The following is a 19148-nucleotide window of genomic DNA, read 5'->3' as shown; positions in this document are numbered from 1 at the left end:
AAAAAAAAAAATCTCTGTAGTCCCAGAACTTGCATCACATTGCAGTGGGGCAACTAGGATTGTTAAGTAAATACATGTAGAGTAGCAATACTGGGGACATGTGTGCCAGAGAAGAAAACAAACCAGGGAGGAAGGATGGCAAGCAGAGGGTGGGAGGGTAATTTCATTTATTTTTATTATTCTTTTATCTTTATTTTATTTTTTTAATTTTTTATTTTATTTTATTTTATTTCATTTTAATAGATTTTATGTATTTATTTGACAGAGAAAGACACAGCAAGAGAGGGAATACAAGCAGGGGGAGAGGGAGAAGCAGGCTTCCTGTGGAGCAGGGAGCCCCATGCAGGATTCGATCCCAGGACCCTGGGATCATGACCCGAGCCGAAGGCAGATGCTTAAGGTGGCACCCCTGAAAAAGGTAGTTCTTAGAAGGCCCCGCTGAGAAAATAGTGTTGTAGCAAATACCTGAAAGAAGTGAAGACCGAAGCTATGCAGGTGTTTGAGGGGAAAGTATTCTGGGTGTGGCTGGAGCAGATTGAGTGAGGGGAAGAAAAGAGATGAAGTAAAAGGGAGTGTGTGTGTGTGTGTGTGTGTGTGTGTCCGTCCGTGTATGGGGGAGGAGGGCAGGATGCGTACACTTTTGACAGACTTTGGTTTGTCCTCAGAGGGAAGTGGGGAACTACTTCAGTATTTGAAATAAGGAAGTGATCTTATCTGATACACATTTTAATAGGTTCACTCTGACCACTATATTGGAAGGAGACTGTGAGAGGGTCAGAGGGAGGGAAACAAGTCACAAGGCTGTTGCAAGAATCCAGGTAAGAAACAATGGTAACTCGTGCTCGCTTAGGCAGCACATATACTAAAAAGAAAAAAAGAAAAAAGAAAAGAAACAATGGTAACTCGAACCAGCATGCTGTTTGGGTATTTTTTTCAAAGTATGATTTGTTGACAGATCAGATGTGGAATATGGGAAAGAAGTCAAGGATGACTCCAACGTTTTTAAGCTGAGCACCTGGAAGGACCAAGGTGCAGGTTGTTTTTTTTTTAATTAATTAATTTATTTATTTGACAGACAGAGATCACAGGTAGGCAGAGGCAGGCAGAGAGGAGGAAGCAGGCTCCCTGCCGAGCAGAGAGCCCGATGTGGGACTCGATCCCAGGACCCCCGGATCATGACCTGAGCTGAAGGCAGAGGCTTTAACCCACTGAGCCACCCAGGTGCCCACCAAGGTGCAGTTTAAGAAGATGAGAAAACTCTAACGGGTGCGGGGTAGATCTGGAATTGAGATTTGGATTTTTGCCTGGTACGCCTACAGACAGGTGCAAGTGGAGATGTTGAGCTGGAGGTGTGTGTTACGTGCCTGGAATGGAGAAATCTGGGCTAGAATTGCAGATTTGGGAGTTGTCTGCATATAGATGGTATTTAAAACCACAGGACTGGATTAGATCACCAAAGGAAATGAGTGTATAGTGAAAAGAAAACAAGTCCAAGGACAAAATCAGTGGCACTCCAGAGTGTAGAATTCAGGAAGGTGAGTGAGGCTCTGAAAAGAACCAACTCCATATGAGTTGCCAGGAGTAGGAAGAGAATGAAGACAAGAGTGGTCCTGGATGCCAAGTATATATAGCATTCAAGCAGAGAGAACTCAGTTGTGTCAAATTTCACAGTTAGATTAAGGAACTTGAAGTCAGCATTGAGCAAAGGATTTACCAAATGAAGGTCACTGCTAACCTTGTTTGGAGTTTGCTCAATGCATGAGTGAATGGATGTAACTTTTTCCACCATTTATTATTTGGCCAGGAACCAGGTGCAAGGACTAGATCTTTTTTCTCCAGCAAGAGTTTGATGAGTTTGATAAATGGTTGTAAAATGGATTGAACGAAATGGCTTCTCTCTCAGTGTCTGGCCTATCCCATTTCCTACTTTATTTTCCTTAGAATTGTAGAGGGTGGGAAACTGCACAAATTTCCCAAACTCTGGAAGCCAGGCTATCTGAATTGGCCGTGCTTACTTCTCTGTCCAATTCCACAGCACCACATAGTACCCTAAGCCCTTCAGGGCAAAGAAGTCATCAACATCCAAAAAGAAATCACTGGAAAACATGGACCAGTAGATTTAAGTAATACAGTTCATTTAGTTAGGTGGTTGGGAGAAAACACACTCATGAGATAATTAACTCATCAGTGCTCAATAAAATATTTTCTTTGAAATGTTGATGATTCAAGGCATATTTACATAAAATACCAGTGAAAATTTAAGTCAGAACAGCTGGAGTTTTATGCATTGTTCTCTGCAAAAGGAAGACTCTCCCTGGCCTAGTCTTCTATAGTAATCTCTTTTGAGTATTTACACTGCACCAGGAACTGTGCTAAGAAGCATTTATGGGCATTTAGCAAACTAAATCTTCACAACCATCCTACAAGAAAGGTACTATGGGGGCGCCTGGGTGGCTCAGTGGGTTAAAGCCTCTGCCTTCAGGCTAAGGTCACGATCCCAGGGTCCTGGGATGGAGCCCTGCATCGGGCTCTCTGCTCAGCAGGGAGCCTGCTTCCCCCACCCCCATCGCCCTCTCCATGCCTCTCTGCCTACTTGTGATCTCTGTCTATCAAGTAAATAAATAAAATCTTTAAAAAAAAAAAAGGTACTATGGACATCCCCAGATTATAGATAGCAAAATGGAGCCCGGGAAAAGACTGAAGGGACATTATATGGATTGAGTATCTTCCCTAGTGAGAGACTCTTAGGAGAGGACTGATCTTCATGAGACGTTGTCCCCTGGACAGGATGAGAAAGACCCCTACACTGCTTCTAGAAGGCAACTTTTCCTGGGAGGGCGTGAGGGCATGGGCTGAGGCAAGTGGCCGTGGGAGGCAACCTCCTGAGAGCTAGGCTGGGGGTTGAGGGTGTAAAGGAGATTGCAGAGAGAAAGGAAGGAAACAAATACCCTATCTGTTGAGCTTTCACCAGGCATCAAACATGGTCACTATTTTATCCTCAGACACCTTTTTTTTTTTTTTAAGATTTTATTTATTTGTCAGAGAGAGTGAGCACAGGCAGACAGAGAGGCAGGCAGAGGGAGAAGCAGGCTCCCCGCTGAGCAAGGAGCCCGATGTGGGACTCGATCCCAGGACTCTGGGATCATGACCTGAGCCGAAGGCAGAGGCTTTAACCCACTGAGCCACCCAGGCGTCCCAATCCTCAGACACCTTTAAACTAAAAAGATATTGACTCCACTTTATAGGTAAAGAACCTAAAGCTTAGAGAGGGTAAGTAATTTCTCTAAGGTCACACAAATGTTAGTAAGGGGAGAAAGCAGAATTTCCCCACAGTTATATGATCTCAAGGCTAAGCTCTTATCACATTCCCCAGAAAAATGAGGGGTTCCTAGAGATGCACTACTGAAAGGCAGCCAGTGAAAAGAATTCTGGGGGTGCCTGGGTGGCTCAGACAGTTAAGAGTCTGATCCTGGTTTCGGTACAGGTCATGATCTCAGGGTCCCGAGATCGAGTCCTGTGTGGGGTTCTTTGCTCAGCAAGTCGTTGGCTTGTCCTCCCTCTGCTCCTCCCCACCCCTGCTCTGTCTCTTTTGTCTCACTCACAAAGAGGATCTTAAAAAGGAAGGAAGGAAAGAAGGAAGGAAGGAGAAAGAAGAAAGAAAGAGAGAGAGAGAAAGAAGAAAGAATGAATGAATTCTGTACAGTCTTCCCTGGCCATTCTTGGCTGTATGTGTATTGAGAGGCAGTCCATTTCTGTTATTCAGGGAGCAATTATTCCATTCTAATGGCAGGTTCAAGGCCATTTGCTCCTCTCGGTTTTCAACCATTTATTTCCCTACTCTTGCAAGTTCCTCTGTGAGGACCAAGGGAAAAGCAGAATGCTAACCATCCATGTAGGTAACTTGAGAAATGTCTTATTAGGGAGATGGTTGGAACAAAGGGCTAACATGATATTTTATACAATTTTGTCTGCCCGAATTATCTGGAGCCCACATTAGTTCTGCTCATTGGGATCAGTAAGAAGTCACAGAGGGTCCTTACAGGTCTGTGGCCATTTGGTTCATGGTTGTTCAAAAATTTACGATAGTCACCAGCAACTAACTGATTGACCAAACTTTAGTCCTCTAAGCAGAATGGTGGACTCTCAGGGCTCAAGACTCTCAAGAGGCTGTCTAGACTAACCCAGTCCGGCCCCTCACCCTGGGAGGGAGCTCCCGTCTCCAACGCGCCACACAGATGCCCTGGTCCTTTGCTGCAAGTCCTGCAGTGATGTGGCCCTCCGTCTCAGCAGGCAGCTCTCAGGACTGTGACGAGTGGGACTTGCTAGAAATCTCTTTCAGGCCACCTGGGTGGCTCAGTTGTTAATGTCTGCCTTCAGTTTGGGTCATGATCCTAGGGTTCTGGGATCGAGCCCCACAATGGGCTCTCTGCTCAGCGGGGAGCCTGCTTCTCTCTCTCCCACTGCTTGTGTTCTCGCTTTCACTGTCTCTGTCCATAAATAAATACAATCTTTAAAAAAAAAATCTTTTTCTGTACTGAGGCACAATCAGCCTCCCACTGTGGCTTCCATATATTTCCGCTCTCAGAAAAACTGAAAACCTGTCTAATCCTCTTCTATGACCTAATCCTTCAAACATCTGAGGACAATACCATTTCTGTTTTCTGCTCCTCCATCACCCAGTGGTTTAGTGGGGAACTTTAAAGTTTATTATTTATTTACTTTATCCTTTCAAAGCAAGTAAAAAGTATTACTTTTTGATTACTTTATGATGCTGGCCCTTGTGCACCCATCCCCAAACTCTTGCTCCTTTTCTCCCCACCCCCTTTACCTTCTTACATATTTCTTTGGGCTACCAGATCCCAGTGCGGGGGAGACCCTGGTCGAAGCATTTAGAATGCAGTGATTAATAGAAAATGGCAGTCATAGACTAGAGATTAACTGTGGTGTGTGTTTACAAACTGTGCCTATAAACTGCGTAACCGTGGGTAATTTATCCAACCTTTCTAAATTCCACTTCCTCATCTGTACATTGGGAATAATAAGCATACTTAATGTGCGGCTTGCGGTCGGTATTAAACTAGTGTTCTAAATCATTAGCTCTTGGCACTTAAGGTAGCTGTCCCAACTATCACCTCGCCCGCTTCACCTCACCGGGCATGGAAATGGGCCTAGAAGCGGGTGAAGAGGTTTGTTAGAGGTCACAACTAGTTAACAGCAGAGCGGAAACATAATTTCAGATCTCTGACCCCCGGCCGGGACTCCTTCCTGCTCCCCACTGCTTTTGCTGGTGTCCCGCAGCCATCCACCATGTCTCTGCAGATTAAAAAGTCACCCCTACAAAACAAAACAAAGCATACAAAAAAAAAAAAAAAAAAATCCAACAAACTCACCCCTTATCCCCCCATGGCTCGCTACACTGGGAAGCCTCTACCAATTACCAATGACGAAGTCCGTGAGTTCTGGCCTTGGCTTTTTCCCATTTAACAAAGGGGAGGGAAAGACAAGGAAGACCCTCGTTCCACAGAGTAATTAAAGGGTAATGGTAGTTCTAGGCGGGGCCGGGTCTACGAGAACTCGCGGTCCCAGCCCTCCTGTCATTTGCATTCCAATACAGCTACTTCACCGGCCCGGCCCCGCCCGCCGGCGGCTCCCACACCCTCTGGCCGGCGGCCTGAGCACCTGCAGCGCGTAGGTGGAGGCTCGCGCGCCGGGCTAGACTGCCGGGAGCCGGACTCAAGCGTCGGACGTTCGAGAGGCGGGGCCGAGCCGTGCGTCCCGGCCCGGGGGCGTGGCCTCGCGCAGGTGCGCCGAGCGGCTCGGGTTTCACTGAAACTTACCCGGCTCCCGGGAGGCTCCCGGAGAGACGTGGATTGGCGCAGGTGCGACCGCGGCTTCCTCGCCGAGCGGCGAGTGGGACTCCGGGTTTCGAATCACTGCCAGCGAGTGCCCTGCCCGCCCGACGTCGGGCTGCAGGAAGGATGCGAGGCATGAGCGCGGCGTGGCTGCTGGGGGGCGCCATCCTGCTGGCGGCCTCCGTCTCCTGCGGTCACACTATCCAAGGTGAGAAATTGGTCAGGGAGGGCTCCTGTAGTTAAGGAGCAGGGGTCCAAGGCACACTGGCAGGTGCTGGAAGTGGGCAGGTGCGCGAAGGGTGTCTTGCTGCCGCTGCCACCACTTCCCGCATCCACCTCTAGGTGACTTCGATGGGGATCCCTGCGCCGGGAGGGCTTACTGGCTAGGACATCCTGGAGAGGCTGCGGTCCGCGGAGGGAGGAGGAGGGAATGGGCTCAGCCTCCCTGCCCCCCTGGTTGGCTTCTTTGGAAACTAAGGAGCTTTCCGCAAATACTGAGGGGCTGGCCCCTCAGGACCCTTTGGAGTTAGTTGGCTCGGAGCGGTGTGGAATGGGTGAGAGCCCGAGGCCTGAGAAACGTCTGTGTCGCGCTTTTTTTTTTTTTTTAAAGATTTTATTTATTTATTTGACAGTGAGAGACATCACAAGTAGGCAACGAGGCAGGCAGGGAGAGGGGGAAGCAGGCTCCTCGCTGAGCAGAGAGCCCCATTCGGTCCTGGATCCTGGGACCCTGGAATCATGACCTGAGCCGAAGGCAGAGGCTTAATCCACTGTTGCTTTTTGCGACCCCCTTGGGCTTTTGGAACCGCGGCTTCGGGGTGGGCTCACGTAGTTCCAAACCTTCCGGGGGGGGGGTGGGGCGCAGAGCTCCCGCGCTGTGGATGCCCCAGGTCTGGAAGGGTCGAACCCCGCTGGGTCTTGGGCGCAATGAGCGCTCAGCCTGGAGTTTTAGACAAGTTGCGCGTCGCGCGGATTTTACAGATGGGACTTCCTGGACTGTGCCTTCTCTTCGGCCAGGTGATCTTACGGCCCCGGCTTTCGGGCCTTTGTGTGCCACACGTAGCATACTTTGGCTGGCACTCAGGTGTGTACGGCCGAGGCTGCCAGCTCCGGGAGTGGAACACGGAGCGGCACCGGAGCGGCACCGGAGCGGCCGGGCGGTGCTGACTTTGTGCGGGGCTGCTGGTTTCCTCCGTTGTGCTGCGCGGGTTGTGCTCCAGCCTGTCCTCCCGGGGGCGGGGTCTCCCCGGCTGAGCCGGCCTCTGCGGGCCTGGGGGTTCCTCCGCAGGAATCACGCTACTGCGTTCCTAACGGCTGGCGGGCTGTTTGGAGCTGCCAGAGTAGGCTTAAAAGGGAGGTTTTCATTTCCCTGCGAAATTTGCAGACCTGCTGTAAAAGGCGGGTCACTTTTATCTTCTTCGTAAAAACATTGTGAAAGAGCAAATCACTGTCGATTTGAACTATGAATTAGACGAATGTGACGCTCTGGAGTTACAGAAAAGGATGTTATATATACTTGAAAACTGCACCACTGTATACATTTTATTGGTCAGCGTTAGAGTGAAGGCATTTGTTTATTGCCAGGAACATTGAAAATGTGGTGAACACTTTGCGATTTGCCTCTGTCTTTTATTTTATTATTATTTTTTAAGATTTATTTATTTATTTATTTGACTGACAGAAATTACAAGTAGGCAGAGAGGCAGGAAGAGAGAGAGTGGGAAGCAGGCTCCCCGCTGAGCAGAGAGCCGGATGCGGGGCTGGATCCCAAGACCCTGGGATCATGACCCGAGCCGAAGGCAGAGGCTTTAACCCACTGAGCCACCCAGGCGCCCCGCCTCTGTCTTTTAAAGTTGGACCCTTAGGGACGCCTGGGTGGCTCAGTGGGTTAAAGCCTCTGCCTTTGGCTTGTGTCATGATCCCGGGATCCCGGGATCCTGGGATCGAGCACCGCATCGGGCTCTCTGCTCAGCGGGGAGCCTGCTTCCCATTCTCTCTCTTCCTGCCTCTCTGCCTACTTGTGATCTTTGTCCAAAATAAATAAATAAATAAATAAATAAATAAAATCTTTAAAAAAAAAAAAAAAGAATGCTTTGGCTTTAAAGTTGGACCCTTAAAATTCCGGGGCAAAACTAAGGATGTGCAAACATTTTTTAAAAATATGTAGGTGTAGATGACTGAATGCTTTTTTGATTTAGACAGTTCATATAGGAAGATAGCCCTGAGTATTTGACTTACTGTTTACAAATTGAGAGGACCGAGTTGGGGGGTGCGCACTGGTTCCTGGAGAATATAGTGAACTTGTTTAACGACAACAACAACAAAACCAAGTTACTTGTTAACCAGAACTATTTAATACTGCTCCTTGAGGTTTCTTTTTTTTTCCTTCCACAAACTTTTGTTCCTTTTGCATAGTAACTTTCCTAAAAGGTTAGGAAAGTGACAGGTAGGTGGAGCTTTTCTCAATGGAGTATGATTGAGAAATAGAGCCTCCCAAGGTTTTTCTGCCCCTTAGTATACTTCTTTGCTCATCCCTTCATAGTTTGACCATTATGCATGCTCCTCAGTTTCCTACAGGGCAGATACTAGGTTTGATTTTCTTCTCAGTTTTCTTTTTTTTGGACTGACTCCGGGAGGGCAACTCCACCAACGATACACCCTTATCATTTTACAGATGGGGGCCACGAAATTGGGGTGGGGGTAGGAAAAACACTCCATCAGACCACATTTGCATTCCTGTCCCAACAGTAATTGACAGTTGTTTGTGTAAATACATTTAATTTATCTCCACATTGGATCATAAACTCTGGAAGACCAGGGACCCTAGTGTCATCATCACCATCATAGTCCAGCACAGTCTCATTATCTAAAGGAGCTCAGTAAATACCGAAAGAGGAATGAAGTGAGTGGGTTTGCCCAGAGTGGCTGCCTAGGGTGGTAGCGGTTGGGGATTTACATCACCTTGTTTTAGGCATTTACTTTTTTTTTTTTTTAAGGTTGTATTTATTTATTTGATAGAGACAGCAGAGAGGGAACACAAGCAGGGGGAGTGCGAGAGGGAGAAGCAGTCTTCCCATTAAGCAGGGAGCCTGATGCAGGGATCTGATCCCAGGACCCTGGGATCATGACCTGAGCCGAAGGGGGACGCCTAATGACTGAGACACCCAGGCGCCCCTAGGCGCTTATTTCTTTCTGCCATGTCACAAGCCTGGGAAGTCCCCTGTGATGCATTTGCTTTTCTTTGGAGCCTGAAAGTTCTGTTCTCTTTGTAACTGATTATGAATTACACAAGTAGTATGTGATGTAGACACGTTCTGGAGAGCAATAATGAGCATAGTTGTGTGGAGGGGTAGAGGGAGAAGGAGAGAGAATTCAAAGCAGGCTCCACACGAGGCACTCCACAAAAAATTTTTTTTGAAAAAGAAAAGTTTAATTAAATCATATTCAGTAGTCAGAGGCACCTGGGTAGCTCATTTCGTTAAGTGTCTGACTCTTGATCTCAGCTCAGGTCTTGATCTCAGGGTACTGAGTTCAAGCCCTGCTTTGGGCTTCCAGCTGGGTGTGGAGCCTACTTTAAAAAAAAAAAAAAATCATTTTCAGAGCCCTGGGTGGCTCAGTTGCTTAAGGGTCTGATTTTGGCTCAGGTTATGATCTCAGGGTCCTGGGATCAAACCCTGAATCGGGCTCCCTGCGCTCTCTCTCAAATAAATAAAAATCTTTTTTAAAAAATCGTTTTCAGGGCGCCCGGATGGCTCAGGCGTTAAGCATCTGCCTTTGGCTCAGGTCATGATCCAGGGTCCTGGGATCAAGTCCCATGTTAGTCTCCCCACTCAGTGGGAAGCTGGCTTCTCCCTCTCCTACTCCCTCTGTTTGTATTCTCTCTCTCACTGTCTCCCTCTCTGTCAAATAAATAAACAAAATCTTTTTTAAAAAAAATCATTTTCAGTACCCAAAGTAAACCACTGCTGACATCATACATCCCTGCATAAAATATGTACTCACGCGAAAATCTTTTTGTGGGGCACCTGGGTGGGCTCAGTCTGTTAAGCTATGGACTCTTGGTGTTGGCTCAGGTTGTGATCTCATGGATCGTGGGATCAAGCCCCACCACTTGGTCCTGTCCCTCCCCCTACTTGTGGCGCCCTCTCCCCAATAAATAAATCTTTATCTTTAAAAAAATATTTTATTTGTTTATTTGATTGAGTGAGAGCACGAATAGGGGTAGTGGCAGAGGGAGAAGCAGATGCCCAGCTGAGCTGAGCAGGGAGCCCAGTGTGGGACTTGATCTCAGGGCTTGGTCTCATGATGGTGCAGTCATGACCCCAGCTGAAGGCAACTGCTTAACTGATTGAGCCACCCAGGTGCCCCTAAATTTAAAAAAACACACACACACAACAAAACATTTTTAAATTCTACAGTATGTTCTAGGAGGATTTACAATAATTTTTAAATTAGTCTTCTGTTAATAGATGCATTGGGTATTTCTGGTGTTTTGTAATAAGAGAGAAATACTAAGATAAATGTGAAGATGGGACTCTAAATTTGTGTTTGGTTTCTTGCTTGCCTTGTGCATAGTTAGTAATTAACCTGGATAGATGATGTTTTGGTCAAGTCTGTGTTTGACTTTCTTATGGTTTTATTAGCTAGGCAAGTGTTGAGACGAAAACAGCTCATCCTGAAACAACAACTGAAAATTTACTAATGTGTACCTGGGGCGGGGGTGGGGGGGGCAGTGTCCTCTGGTATTTGAAGCTTTTAGTTTTCAGCCCATGTTCCCAGAGTTTGAAAGCAAATAGATTTGGGGTGAGGGAGTAGTGGAGAAAAGGATACAAGAGGAGAGAGTTAACACAAATAAAACACTTGCTCAGTACTTGTGGTTTGGTGGGAGGGAAGGGCCACAGAAGGATGCTTCAAATAGCAAAGAGCAAGTGGTAGTTTCAAGATTTACATACGTATTTAAGAGAATGGGGACAGGGCAGAGGAAGAGGGAATCTTAAGCAATGCGTACAGAGCGGGATCTCACAAGCTTAAGATCATGACCCCGGCCAAAGCCAGGCACAAGCCTGAGATCATGACCTCTGCTGAAGCCGAGAGTCAGATGTTCAACTGACTGAGCCACCCAGGCGCCCCACAGATGGTAGTTTTAAAGTTAAAAGTTTTTCATACATTTTTCTTGAAAGTAAACCAGAATTGTTTTGAAAAGTTGAAAAATCCCCCATTCTCTGTCCTCTCCAGTCTCAGCCGAGTTCCATGGACAAATAATACATATTTTGTAACAATAGAAGGATTTTATTGTGTATACTCTGCAACAGTTATTTTTCTAACCTTACCTGCTCATGGCCACTGTAGGGAACTCTGTCCATACTTTTATAGGGGGGAATATTATTCATTTTATAAATGTCATAAGTTACTGAACTAATCTCCTTTTAATTTTTTAAATTTAATTTTTAATTAATTAATTTATAATTTATTTTAAGTAATCTTTGTGATTATTGTGGGGCTCAGACTCATGACTTAGAGATCAGGAGTTGCATGCCTTACCGACTGAGCCAGCCAGGCACCCCAAACTGGTCTTCTTTTTAATGGTTGTTGAGACTAACATTTTTGTTTTGTTAGGATAAACAATAGTGCAGTAAATATTCTTGTACATTCAGTATTTCTGTGCATGTTAGCTAGTATATGTGCAGGGCAAATTTCTATAACTAAGTTGATAGGTCCTGGGGCAAGTACACTTTAAATTTTCCTGTTTTGCCACGTTGACCTCCAAAAAGATTGTACCAGTTTATATTCCTTTGACAAAGAAATCCAAACAATGTAGAGGCGTGTGAAGACAAAAGGGAAGTTCTCCCTTCCCCACCCACTTTACTCCACAGAGATGGCTTTTTTTGTTTTGTTTTGTTTTGTTTTGTTTTTTACAGAGATGGCTTTTTATACTTGGGTGGATAGCCCTCTAGATTTCAGATGTTGCATATAAATGCATATTTTGTTACACAGATGGAAGCATGTTGTTCTATCAGTTGCTTTTCTCTGTCGACAGTAAAGTGTAGTTATCTTTGCATTTCAAAGATAGGTAGAGCGTCTACTGTTAATGTTAGGGACCATCTGGGGACTTGGTAAGTTAGGAATAGGGGCTGATGAACATTGTTTATTTCCTATTGCAGTGGGGTTGGGGGATGCTGCCTTGAGTATTGGCAGGTAGGTATTCTTGCATACTTGGTCAAATGCTATTGATTACAGCCCATAAATGGGGATGCTTTTATACCCAGTCCTTCATATGTGTTTAAAATTCATATGTGCATTTAATTTTCCCCCCACTATGAAATAGAAATGATTTTACCAAGGGGTGGGGGGTGTGCTCCTGGGTGGCTCAGTCTGTTGAGCATCTGACCCTTGGTTTTGGTTCGGGTCATGATCTGAGGGTCGTGGGATTGAGACCCCCATCACACAGTCTGTTCAGGATTCTCTCCCTTTCCATCTCCTTCCTCCTGCTCACTCATGCACAGGTGCCCTCTATCTCAAATAAATAATACCTTAAAAAAATGATTTTACCCTGTTTACAGGTGGGAGATTATGGGTAGGTACGTAGGTAGATAGGTAGTTGGGAGCTGGGATAGTATCAGTTCTAGACAAGTTGTGTGAGTCTTGGTGACTGGTACAGAGCATTGCATGGAGTAAGCATCTGTGCACTATGCTGAAAGGCCTCTAAGGATCTTTGAGTAGCATCTTGATGTTCACTAGTTTTTTGTTTTTTTTTTAAAGATTTTATTCATCTATTTGACAGACAGAGATCACAAGTAGGCAGAGAGGCAGGCAGAGAGAGAGGGAGAAGCAGGCTCCTTGCTGAGCAGAGAGCCCGATGCGGGGCTCGATCCCAGGACCCTGGGATCATGACCTGAGCCGAAGGCAGAGGCTTTAACCCACTGAGCCACCCAGGCGCCCCTTGATGTTCACTAGTTTTAAACAGCATACTATTTTTGTGCTCTGTGACCAATACAGTGCATACAGTTAACAAGAATGCTGTTTTTGATTGAGACAATTCAAAGACGTATTTTAGAATATTCTCAGGAAATTGCTCTCAATCCCTCCCTCCCTTTCTTTCCTCTTTTTTTTTTAAAGCATTTTTTGCTCTTTTTCCCCCCTCTTTATTTTAGTATTCTTACTTAAAACAAAATTTGATCTCTTTACATCAAGCTCCTGACCTTATGTGCTTGATACTATGGAGAGTTTTAAACATCTGAAAGTAGATTAGTATAGATTATATATAGATTGTTGTAGCATGTATCATTATTTCTTTTATTGCCAACTAATATTCCATTGTATGCATATACCATGTTTTGTTTATCCATTCATCCATTGATGAACTTTTGGGTTGTTTCCCCCTTTTCTAAAATTTTTAATTAATTTTTTTAATTTTTAAAGATTTGTTTATTTGACAGAGACAGTGAAAGAGAGAACACAAGCAGGGGCAGAGGGAGGGGGTAAGCAGGCTCCCTGCCAAGCAGGGAGCCTGATGCGGGGCTCAATCCCAGGAACCCGGGACCATGACCTGAGCCGAAGGCAGCCGCTTAACCGACTGAGCCACCCAGGTATCCCTGGGTGTTTTTTTACTGTGGGTTTTAGTCAAGTATCTGAGGAATACTGTAATATATAGCAAAATTTTATTTACTTATTTATTTATGTTTATTTTTTAAAGACACTATTTATTTATTTGACAGAGAGAGACTCAGCAAGAGAGGGAACACAAGCAGGGGGAGAGGGCGAGGGAGAAGCAGGCTTCCCGCTGAGCAGGGAGCCCAACATGGGGTTCAATCCCGGGACCCTGGGATCATGACCTGAGCTGAAGGCAGATGCTTAACAACTGAGTCACCCAGGCGCCCCAATATTTTGTTATTTTTAATTTAAAAATAATTCATATGCTTCTTAAAGCATTATGAAAGACATTCGATAGAACGAGAGTTGGGCGTATCCTAAGTGCTTAGTTTCCTGTGGTTGCCATAACAGTAGCCACTAGCTGGTGGCTTTCAGCAATAGAAATTTATTCACTCACAGTTCTGGGGGGCAGAGGTCTGAATTCAAGGCTTTGGCACGTCTGAAGACTCCCGGGGAGAATCTCTTCCGTTTTTTCCAGCATCTCATGGTTGGTTTTGCTTGGCATTCCTTGGCTTGTTCCTCAGCATTGTTCCAGCCTCTGCCTCCATTTTCTACTGTTTTCTCCTTTTGGTCTTGTCTTCTGTTTTTCTCAAGTCTCCCCCTGCCTTTTTCTTACAAAGACACTTGTCATTAGATTTGGGGCCCACCTAGATCATCCAGAATGGTGTTCTTGTCTCAAGATCCTTAATTATGTCTATGAATATCCTTTTTTTTTTTAAAGAGAAGACATTTATTTATTTATTTATTTGAGAGAGAGCACACACGAGTACACAAGCAGGAGGGGAGAGGTGGAGGGAGAGGGAAAGAGAATCTCAGGCAGACTCCCCGCTGAGCACAGAGCCTGATGTGGGACTGACCTCAGGACCCTGTGATCATGACCTGAGCAGAAATCAGAAGTTAGATGCTCAGCTGACTGAGCCACCAGTTGCCCCCAAAAGATCCTTTTTTCCCTTCCTCCCTCCCTTCCTTCCAATCCTCTTTATTAGAGAGAGAGAAGAGAGAGAGAGCACAAGGAGGGGGAGAGGGAGAAGCAGACTCCTCTCTGAGCAGGGAGCCCAATGTGGGGCTCGGTTCCAGGACCCTTGGGTCATGACCTGAACCAAAGGCAGACGCTTAACTGACTGAGCCACCCAGGCACCCTCCCTCCATGAACACTTGGTTAGGCAGGATGTAGGCTGGGTGTGCCATTTGTGTGGGGTTTCTAAAGTTTAATGCAGATATGGAAATGACAGCATAAATTGTTGGTACTTGCTTGAAAGTCAGAGATTTGTCTGAACACAAATAGTGCACTGACATGTTCGGTGACCCTGAGGTCGGAAGACTTGCCTGCCAGCTGGCCTCCGTAGGAAGGTTTCCAGGAGGCCCACAGAGAAGCAGGGGAATCCCTGCCCATGGCTTGCACGGTCCTTGTGGGTAGAGAGGGAATGTCCCTTGTGCTCCTGGAAATCTCCCTGTGTCAGACCTCGGGAGAGGGAATGACTGGCGGGGCTGGATCCTGTCTCATGGCCAGAGAAAGATGGCCGTTGTAACAACAGTTAGGAGCTAATAACTGTGGATAGTTTGTAAAAAATAAATTGAAATACTCAGCTTCTTTTGAGTGCTAGAAATCAATGTTCTATTTCACATGTATCCTACAACCTTCCAATAAAAAAAAAAAGTAAAAAACAAAGAAACAAAACCCAATAATCCCATCACCTGAAGAAAGCACTTGTAAGCCTTTTGTATACTCCTTCTGTCTTTGTCTAAAGTACTTTTATTTATTTAAGGATTTTATTTACTTACTTGAGAGAGGGAGAGCACATGCAAGTGGTTGAGGGTGAGAAGAGGGGGAGGAGAGGGAGAAAATCTCAAGCAGACTCCACACTGAGCACAGAGAGAGGCAGGGCTCAGTCTCACGACCCTGAGATCATGACCTCAGCAGAAACCGAGAGGCAGACACCTAACCAACTGAGCCACTCAGGAGCCCCCGGAAGTACTTTTATTTAAACCATTACTGCTGAAAGAGTAATCCCTGTAATGACCCTTGTCTGCCTTGCCTTTTTTGTATAGGAACCAATAGAACCTCCAAAGGAAGAAGTCTCATTGGTAAGAGTGAGAGCTCATCTCAGATCACTGGGAAAGGAGTTACCGTGGAACCAGGCTTTTCTGTGGATGAGTTTGCTGCCTCCGTCCTCACTGGAAAACTGACCACCGTCTTTCTTCCAATTGTCTACACAATTGTATTTGCGATTGGTTTGCCAAGTAATGGCATGGCTCTGTGGGTCTTTCTTTTCCGAACGAGGAAGAAGCACCCTGCTGTGGTTTACATGGCCAATCTAGCCTTGGCAGACCTCCTCTCTGTGATCTGGTTCCCTTTGAAGATTGCATATCACATACATGGCAACAACTGGATTTACGGGGAAGCTCTTTGCAAAGTACTCATTGGCTTTTTCTATGGCAACATGTACTGTTCCATTCTCTTCATGACCTGCCTCAGCGTGCAGAGGTATTGGGTCATTGTGAATCCCTTGGTGCACCCCAGGAAGAAGGCAAACATTGCCTTTGGGCTCTCGCTGGGGATATGGCTGCTGATTCTGCTGGTCACCATCCCCTTGTATGTCGTGAGACAGACTGTGTACATTCCAGCCCTTAACATCACAACCTGCCATGATGTGTTGCCTGAGGAGGTGTTGGTAGGGGACATGTTCAATTATTTCCTCTCTCTGGCCATCGGAGTCTTTCTGTTCCCAGCCTTCCTCACAGCCTCTGCCTATGTGCTGATGATCCGAACACTCCGGTCTTCTGCAATGGATGAAAACTCGGAAAAGAAGAGGCAGAGAGCCATTAAACTCATTGTCACTGTTCTGGCCACCTACCTGATCTGCTTCACTCCTAGTAACCTTCTGCTTGTGGTCCATTATTTCCTGATTAAAACCAGGAGCCAGAGCCACTTCTACGCCATGTACATTTTAGCCCTCTGTCTTTCCACACTAAATAGCTGCATTGACCCCTTCGTCTATTACTTTGTTTCCCAAGACTTCAGGGATCATGTGAAGAATGTGCTCCTCTGTCGAAGTGTCCGTACTGTACGGCAGATGCAGATATCCCTCACATCACAGAAGTTCTCCAGGAAGTCCAGCTCTTACTCTTCAAGCTCAACCAGTGTTAAGACCTCTTACTGAGTTATTCAGCGTCTCTGCAAAACCACAGGGGAATTTGGAGCCTGTGTAATGTTAGGGGTGTGTTTCTGTTCTCTGACCAAGTGGATCTCACCACCCACCATGTGTATGGAGCACCTCTCAGGATGGCCGGAAGCTTCCCTGTTAGCATGAGGAAAGTCTCCCAAATCAACCAAGATGGCAGTTTCAGAATTCCTCTCCTCAGGTGCTTCCGGAAATGGAACTAACAGAAGCAGACTTCTCAGAAGACAGTCAGAAAACAGAAGCTCAGGGCCACTACTTCTTACTAGTGCTGACGTGAAGGCACAGTTCGTAAGAGAACCTTACAGCCGTGTGGGAGCTTCCATGTCCTCTGAGATGAGCAGATCAAGGGACTGACTGTACAGATGAGGAAAGTGAGGAGGTGAAGAAGCTACGCAAGTCGGGGTCGCTTCCATTCCAACCGGGGGCAGCAGTTAGGATTGGACTGTAGACTTAGAGCGTTCAGTGGGGTTCTTCTACACCTCCTGTGGATCTTGTTTAAAAATGCGGGTTCGTCAGACTCAGGAATGAGAGGGCTCAAGGTCTGAGGTAACTGCATTTTAACAGGATTCTGCCACGCACACTCAGGCTCACCCAAGTTTGAGAACCGCCGGTCTGGGTCCCAAGGGTGAAGCAAACTGCTGTGTGTCTCTTCTGTGAGAATACATTGAAGATTTTAAATGTGGAAACACAAAGTTCGTGTAACTTTATATCGACTCAATCTTCAGGTGATCTGAGATAGAGATGGTTTCAGAGTAAGAGGGGATTTTACCACTTAGTATTTTCTAGAATTATAGTTGAATTATTTATTGTCAGTTTTTTTTTCACTTGCTACAAATACGAAATTGTAATACCTTCACTGGATTTGAGCCACATCTGTTTGGAAAAGAATGCGAAAGAGATGTGATTTGTAATATATTTAGGGGGTACGTATTTCAAACTGAATTTATATAACTTGTATTTGTGAATTTTTGGAAATAATCTCATTGTAATGATTGATTTATAAATAACACATGACCTTTTTTTTTTTTTTTACAACTTATTTTTGAGTTGTGTGTTTTGTGGGTTTTTTAAAGGAGGGTGTGGGAAAAGGGAAGCCCCAGCATCACTCCTATAAAAAGCAATGATGTGATGCTCACACCGTATTTTCCTAGGGAAATAGGGCCAATATAGTACATGCTGCTTGATGACAGTTGTTTTCACATAACATTTTAGAATTTCTTCCATTCACTGTCTGTGACCTCCATTTTTAATGGATACAGATTCTAATTTGGGGATATATTAAGATGTATTTAGCCATTCCCCTAGCAATGTCTCCTGAAGTCCCTCTCTTTTTGTTTTTGTTGTTGTTGTTGTTGTTGTTGTTATTAAAACGGTGCTGTACTGGACATCTGTGTAGACAGGTTTGTGAGTATTTCTGTAGGATAAATTCCTAGAAGTGGAATGACCAGGTCAGAAGTCAGATGACCGTTTTAAATTTTGGTAACTCTTGCCAAATTGCCTTCAGTAATTTTATATTTCAACCAAAATAGTACATTTGCACCTGTTTCCTGGAATGCTCATCCATATTTAGTCTGTCAGTCTTTTACAATTTTGCTAATCTGACTAGAAACAGAATCTTACTGTCCTCATCTGTATGGAAGCAGCGTAGCCTCATGGAGAAACAGAGCTGACGTCTGACCCCCTCATAGTTTGTTTCATGAGCTAAGGGAAGATCCTTCCCTGTGTCTTAGTCTCTCAGTTGTAAAATGAGGATAACAGTATTTTCCTTATAGCGGTAGGAGGATTAAGTGTTCGGCACATGTATGCACTCATAAATATCATGGAACACTGTGACTGTTACTCTCTGACTGCTGATGAGATGTCATTTCTGCTCTGCCCCCCTTCCCCCTTCAGTGCCTGTTTATACACTTGCCTTCCCTGCACGCTCTGCTTGGCATCTCATAGCAGGCTTGGGTTGTCTTCATTTTACAGGTAAGAAAGCAAAAGGTGGTGGACACAGAAGCAGAAGCAGATGGCTCACAGGGGCCCTGCAGGTGGTGTATGGACTGATCCAGTGGAAAAACTTACTTTGGTATTTGCATTTCTTTATTAGTCATTTTTATCATACATGCTGGTATATTAAACTGAACAAGAACATATGATATGAAAATTTTCTTTCCTACCTATGCCCATTTTCATCTCCCAAAGAAAACAAATTTTTATAGTAACTTATTTACAAAATGTATATATTATATATTAAATATCTTAAATATAGATCTTAAATATATATTAAATATCTTAAAATAAATACATGAATATATAACGTGTGCACACATGTTAACTTACAAATCCATTAATGTGGATCTTCCTAATTTTTTAAAAATACATTTTTTAAAGATTTTATTTATTTAGAGAGCAAACACAAGTTGGGGGAAGGGCAGAAGAAGAGGGAAAGAACCTTAAGCAGACTCTCAGACTGAGTGCA

The 19148-nt window shown here is 45.1% G+C and overlaps 1 protein-coding gene across 1 annotated transcript; it reads left to right on the top strand.

The window, feature by feature from the left end:
• The first annotated feature begins 5843 nt into the window (after positions 1-5843).
• F2RL1 (F2R like trypsin receptor 1) lies at positions 5844-18068 on the top strand. The gene is made up of 2 exons (XM_080803736.1): positions 5844-6060; positions 15552-18068. Exons 1-2 carry the CDS (start codon positions 5979-5981, stop codon positions 16661-16663), a joined length of 1194 nt encoding a protein of 397 aa, XP_080659862.1. The 5' UTR covers positions 5844-5978; the 3' UTR covers positions 16664-18068.
• The last annotated feature ends 1080 nt before the right edge of the window (positions 18069-19148 follow it).

This window comes from Martes martes, assembly GCF_963455335.1.
Source record: "Martes martes genome assembly, chromosome: 5".
NCBI classification, from domain to species: Eukaryota; Metazoa; Chordata; class Mammalia; order Carnivora; family Mustelidae; genus Martes; species Martes martes.
The sequence above is the reverse complement of the archived record's forward strand: the minus strand, read 5'-3'. Positions and strand labels throughout refer to the sequence as shown.

Bases quoted from the DNA above. Each gene is read 5' to 3' on its own strand.
- F2RL1 (XM_080803736.1), top strand. From the start codon at position 5,979: ATGCGAGGCATGAGCGCGGCGTGGCTGCTGGGGGGCGCCATCCTGCTG. The intron at 6,061-15,551 runs GTGAGAAATTGG...TTTTTTGTATAG, and splicing joins CTGCGGTCACACTATCCAAG to GAACCAATAGAACCTCCAAA.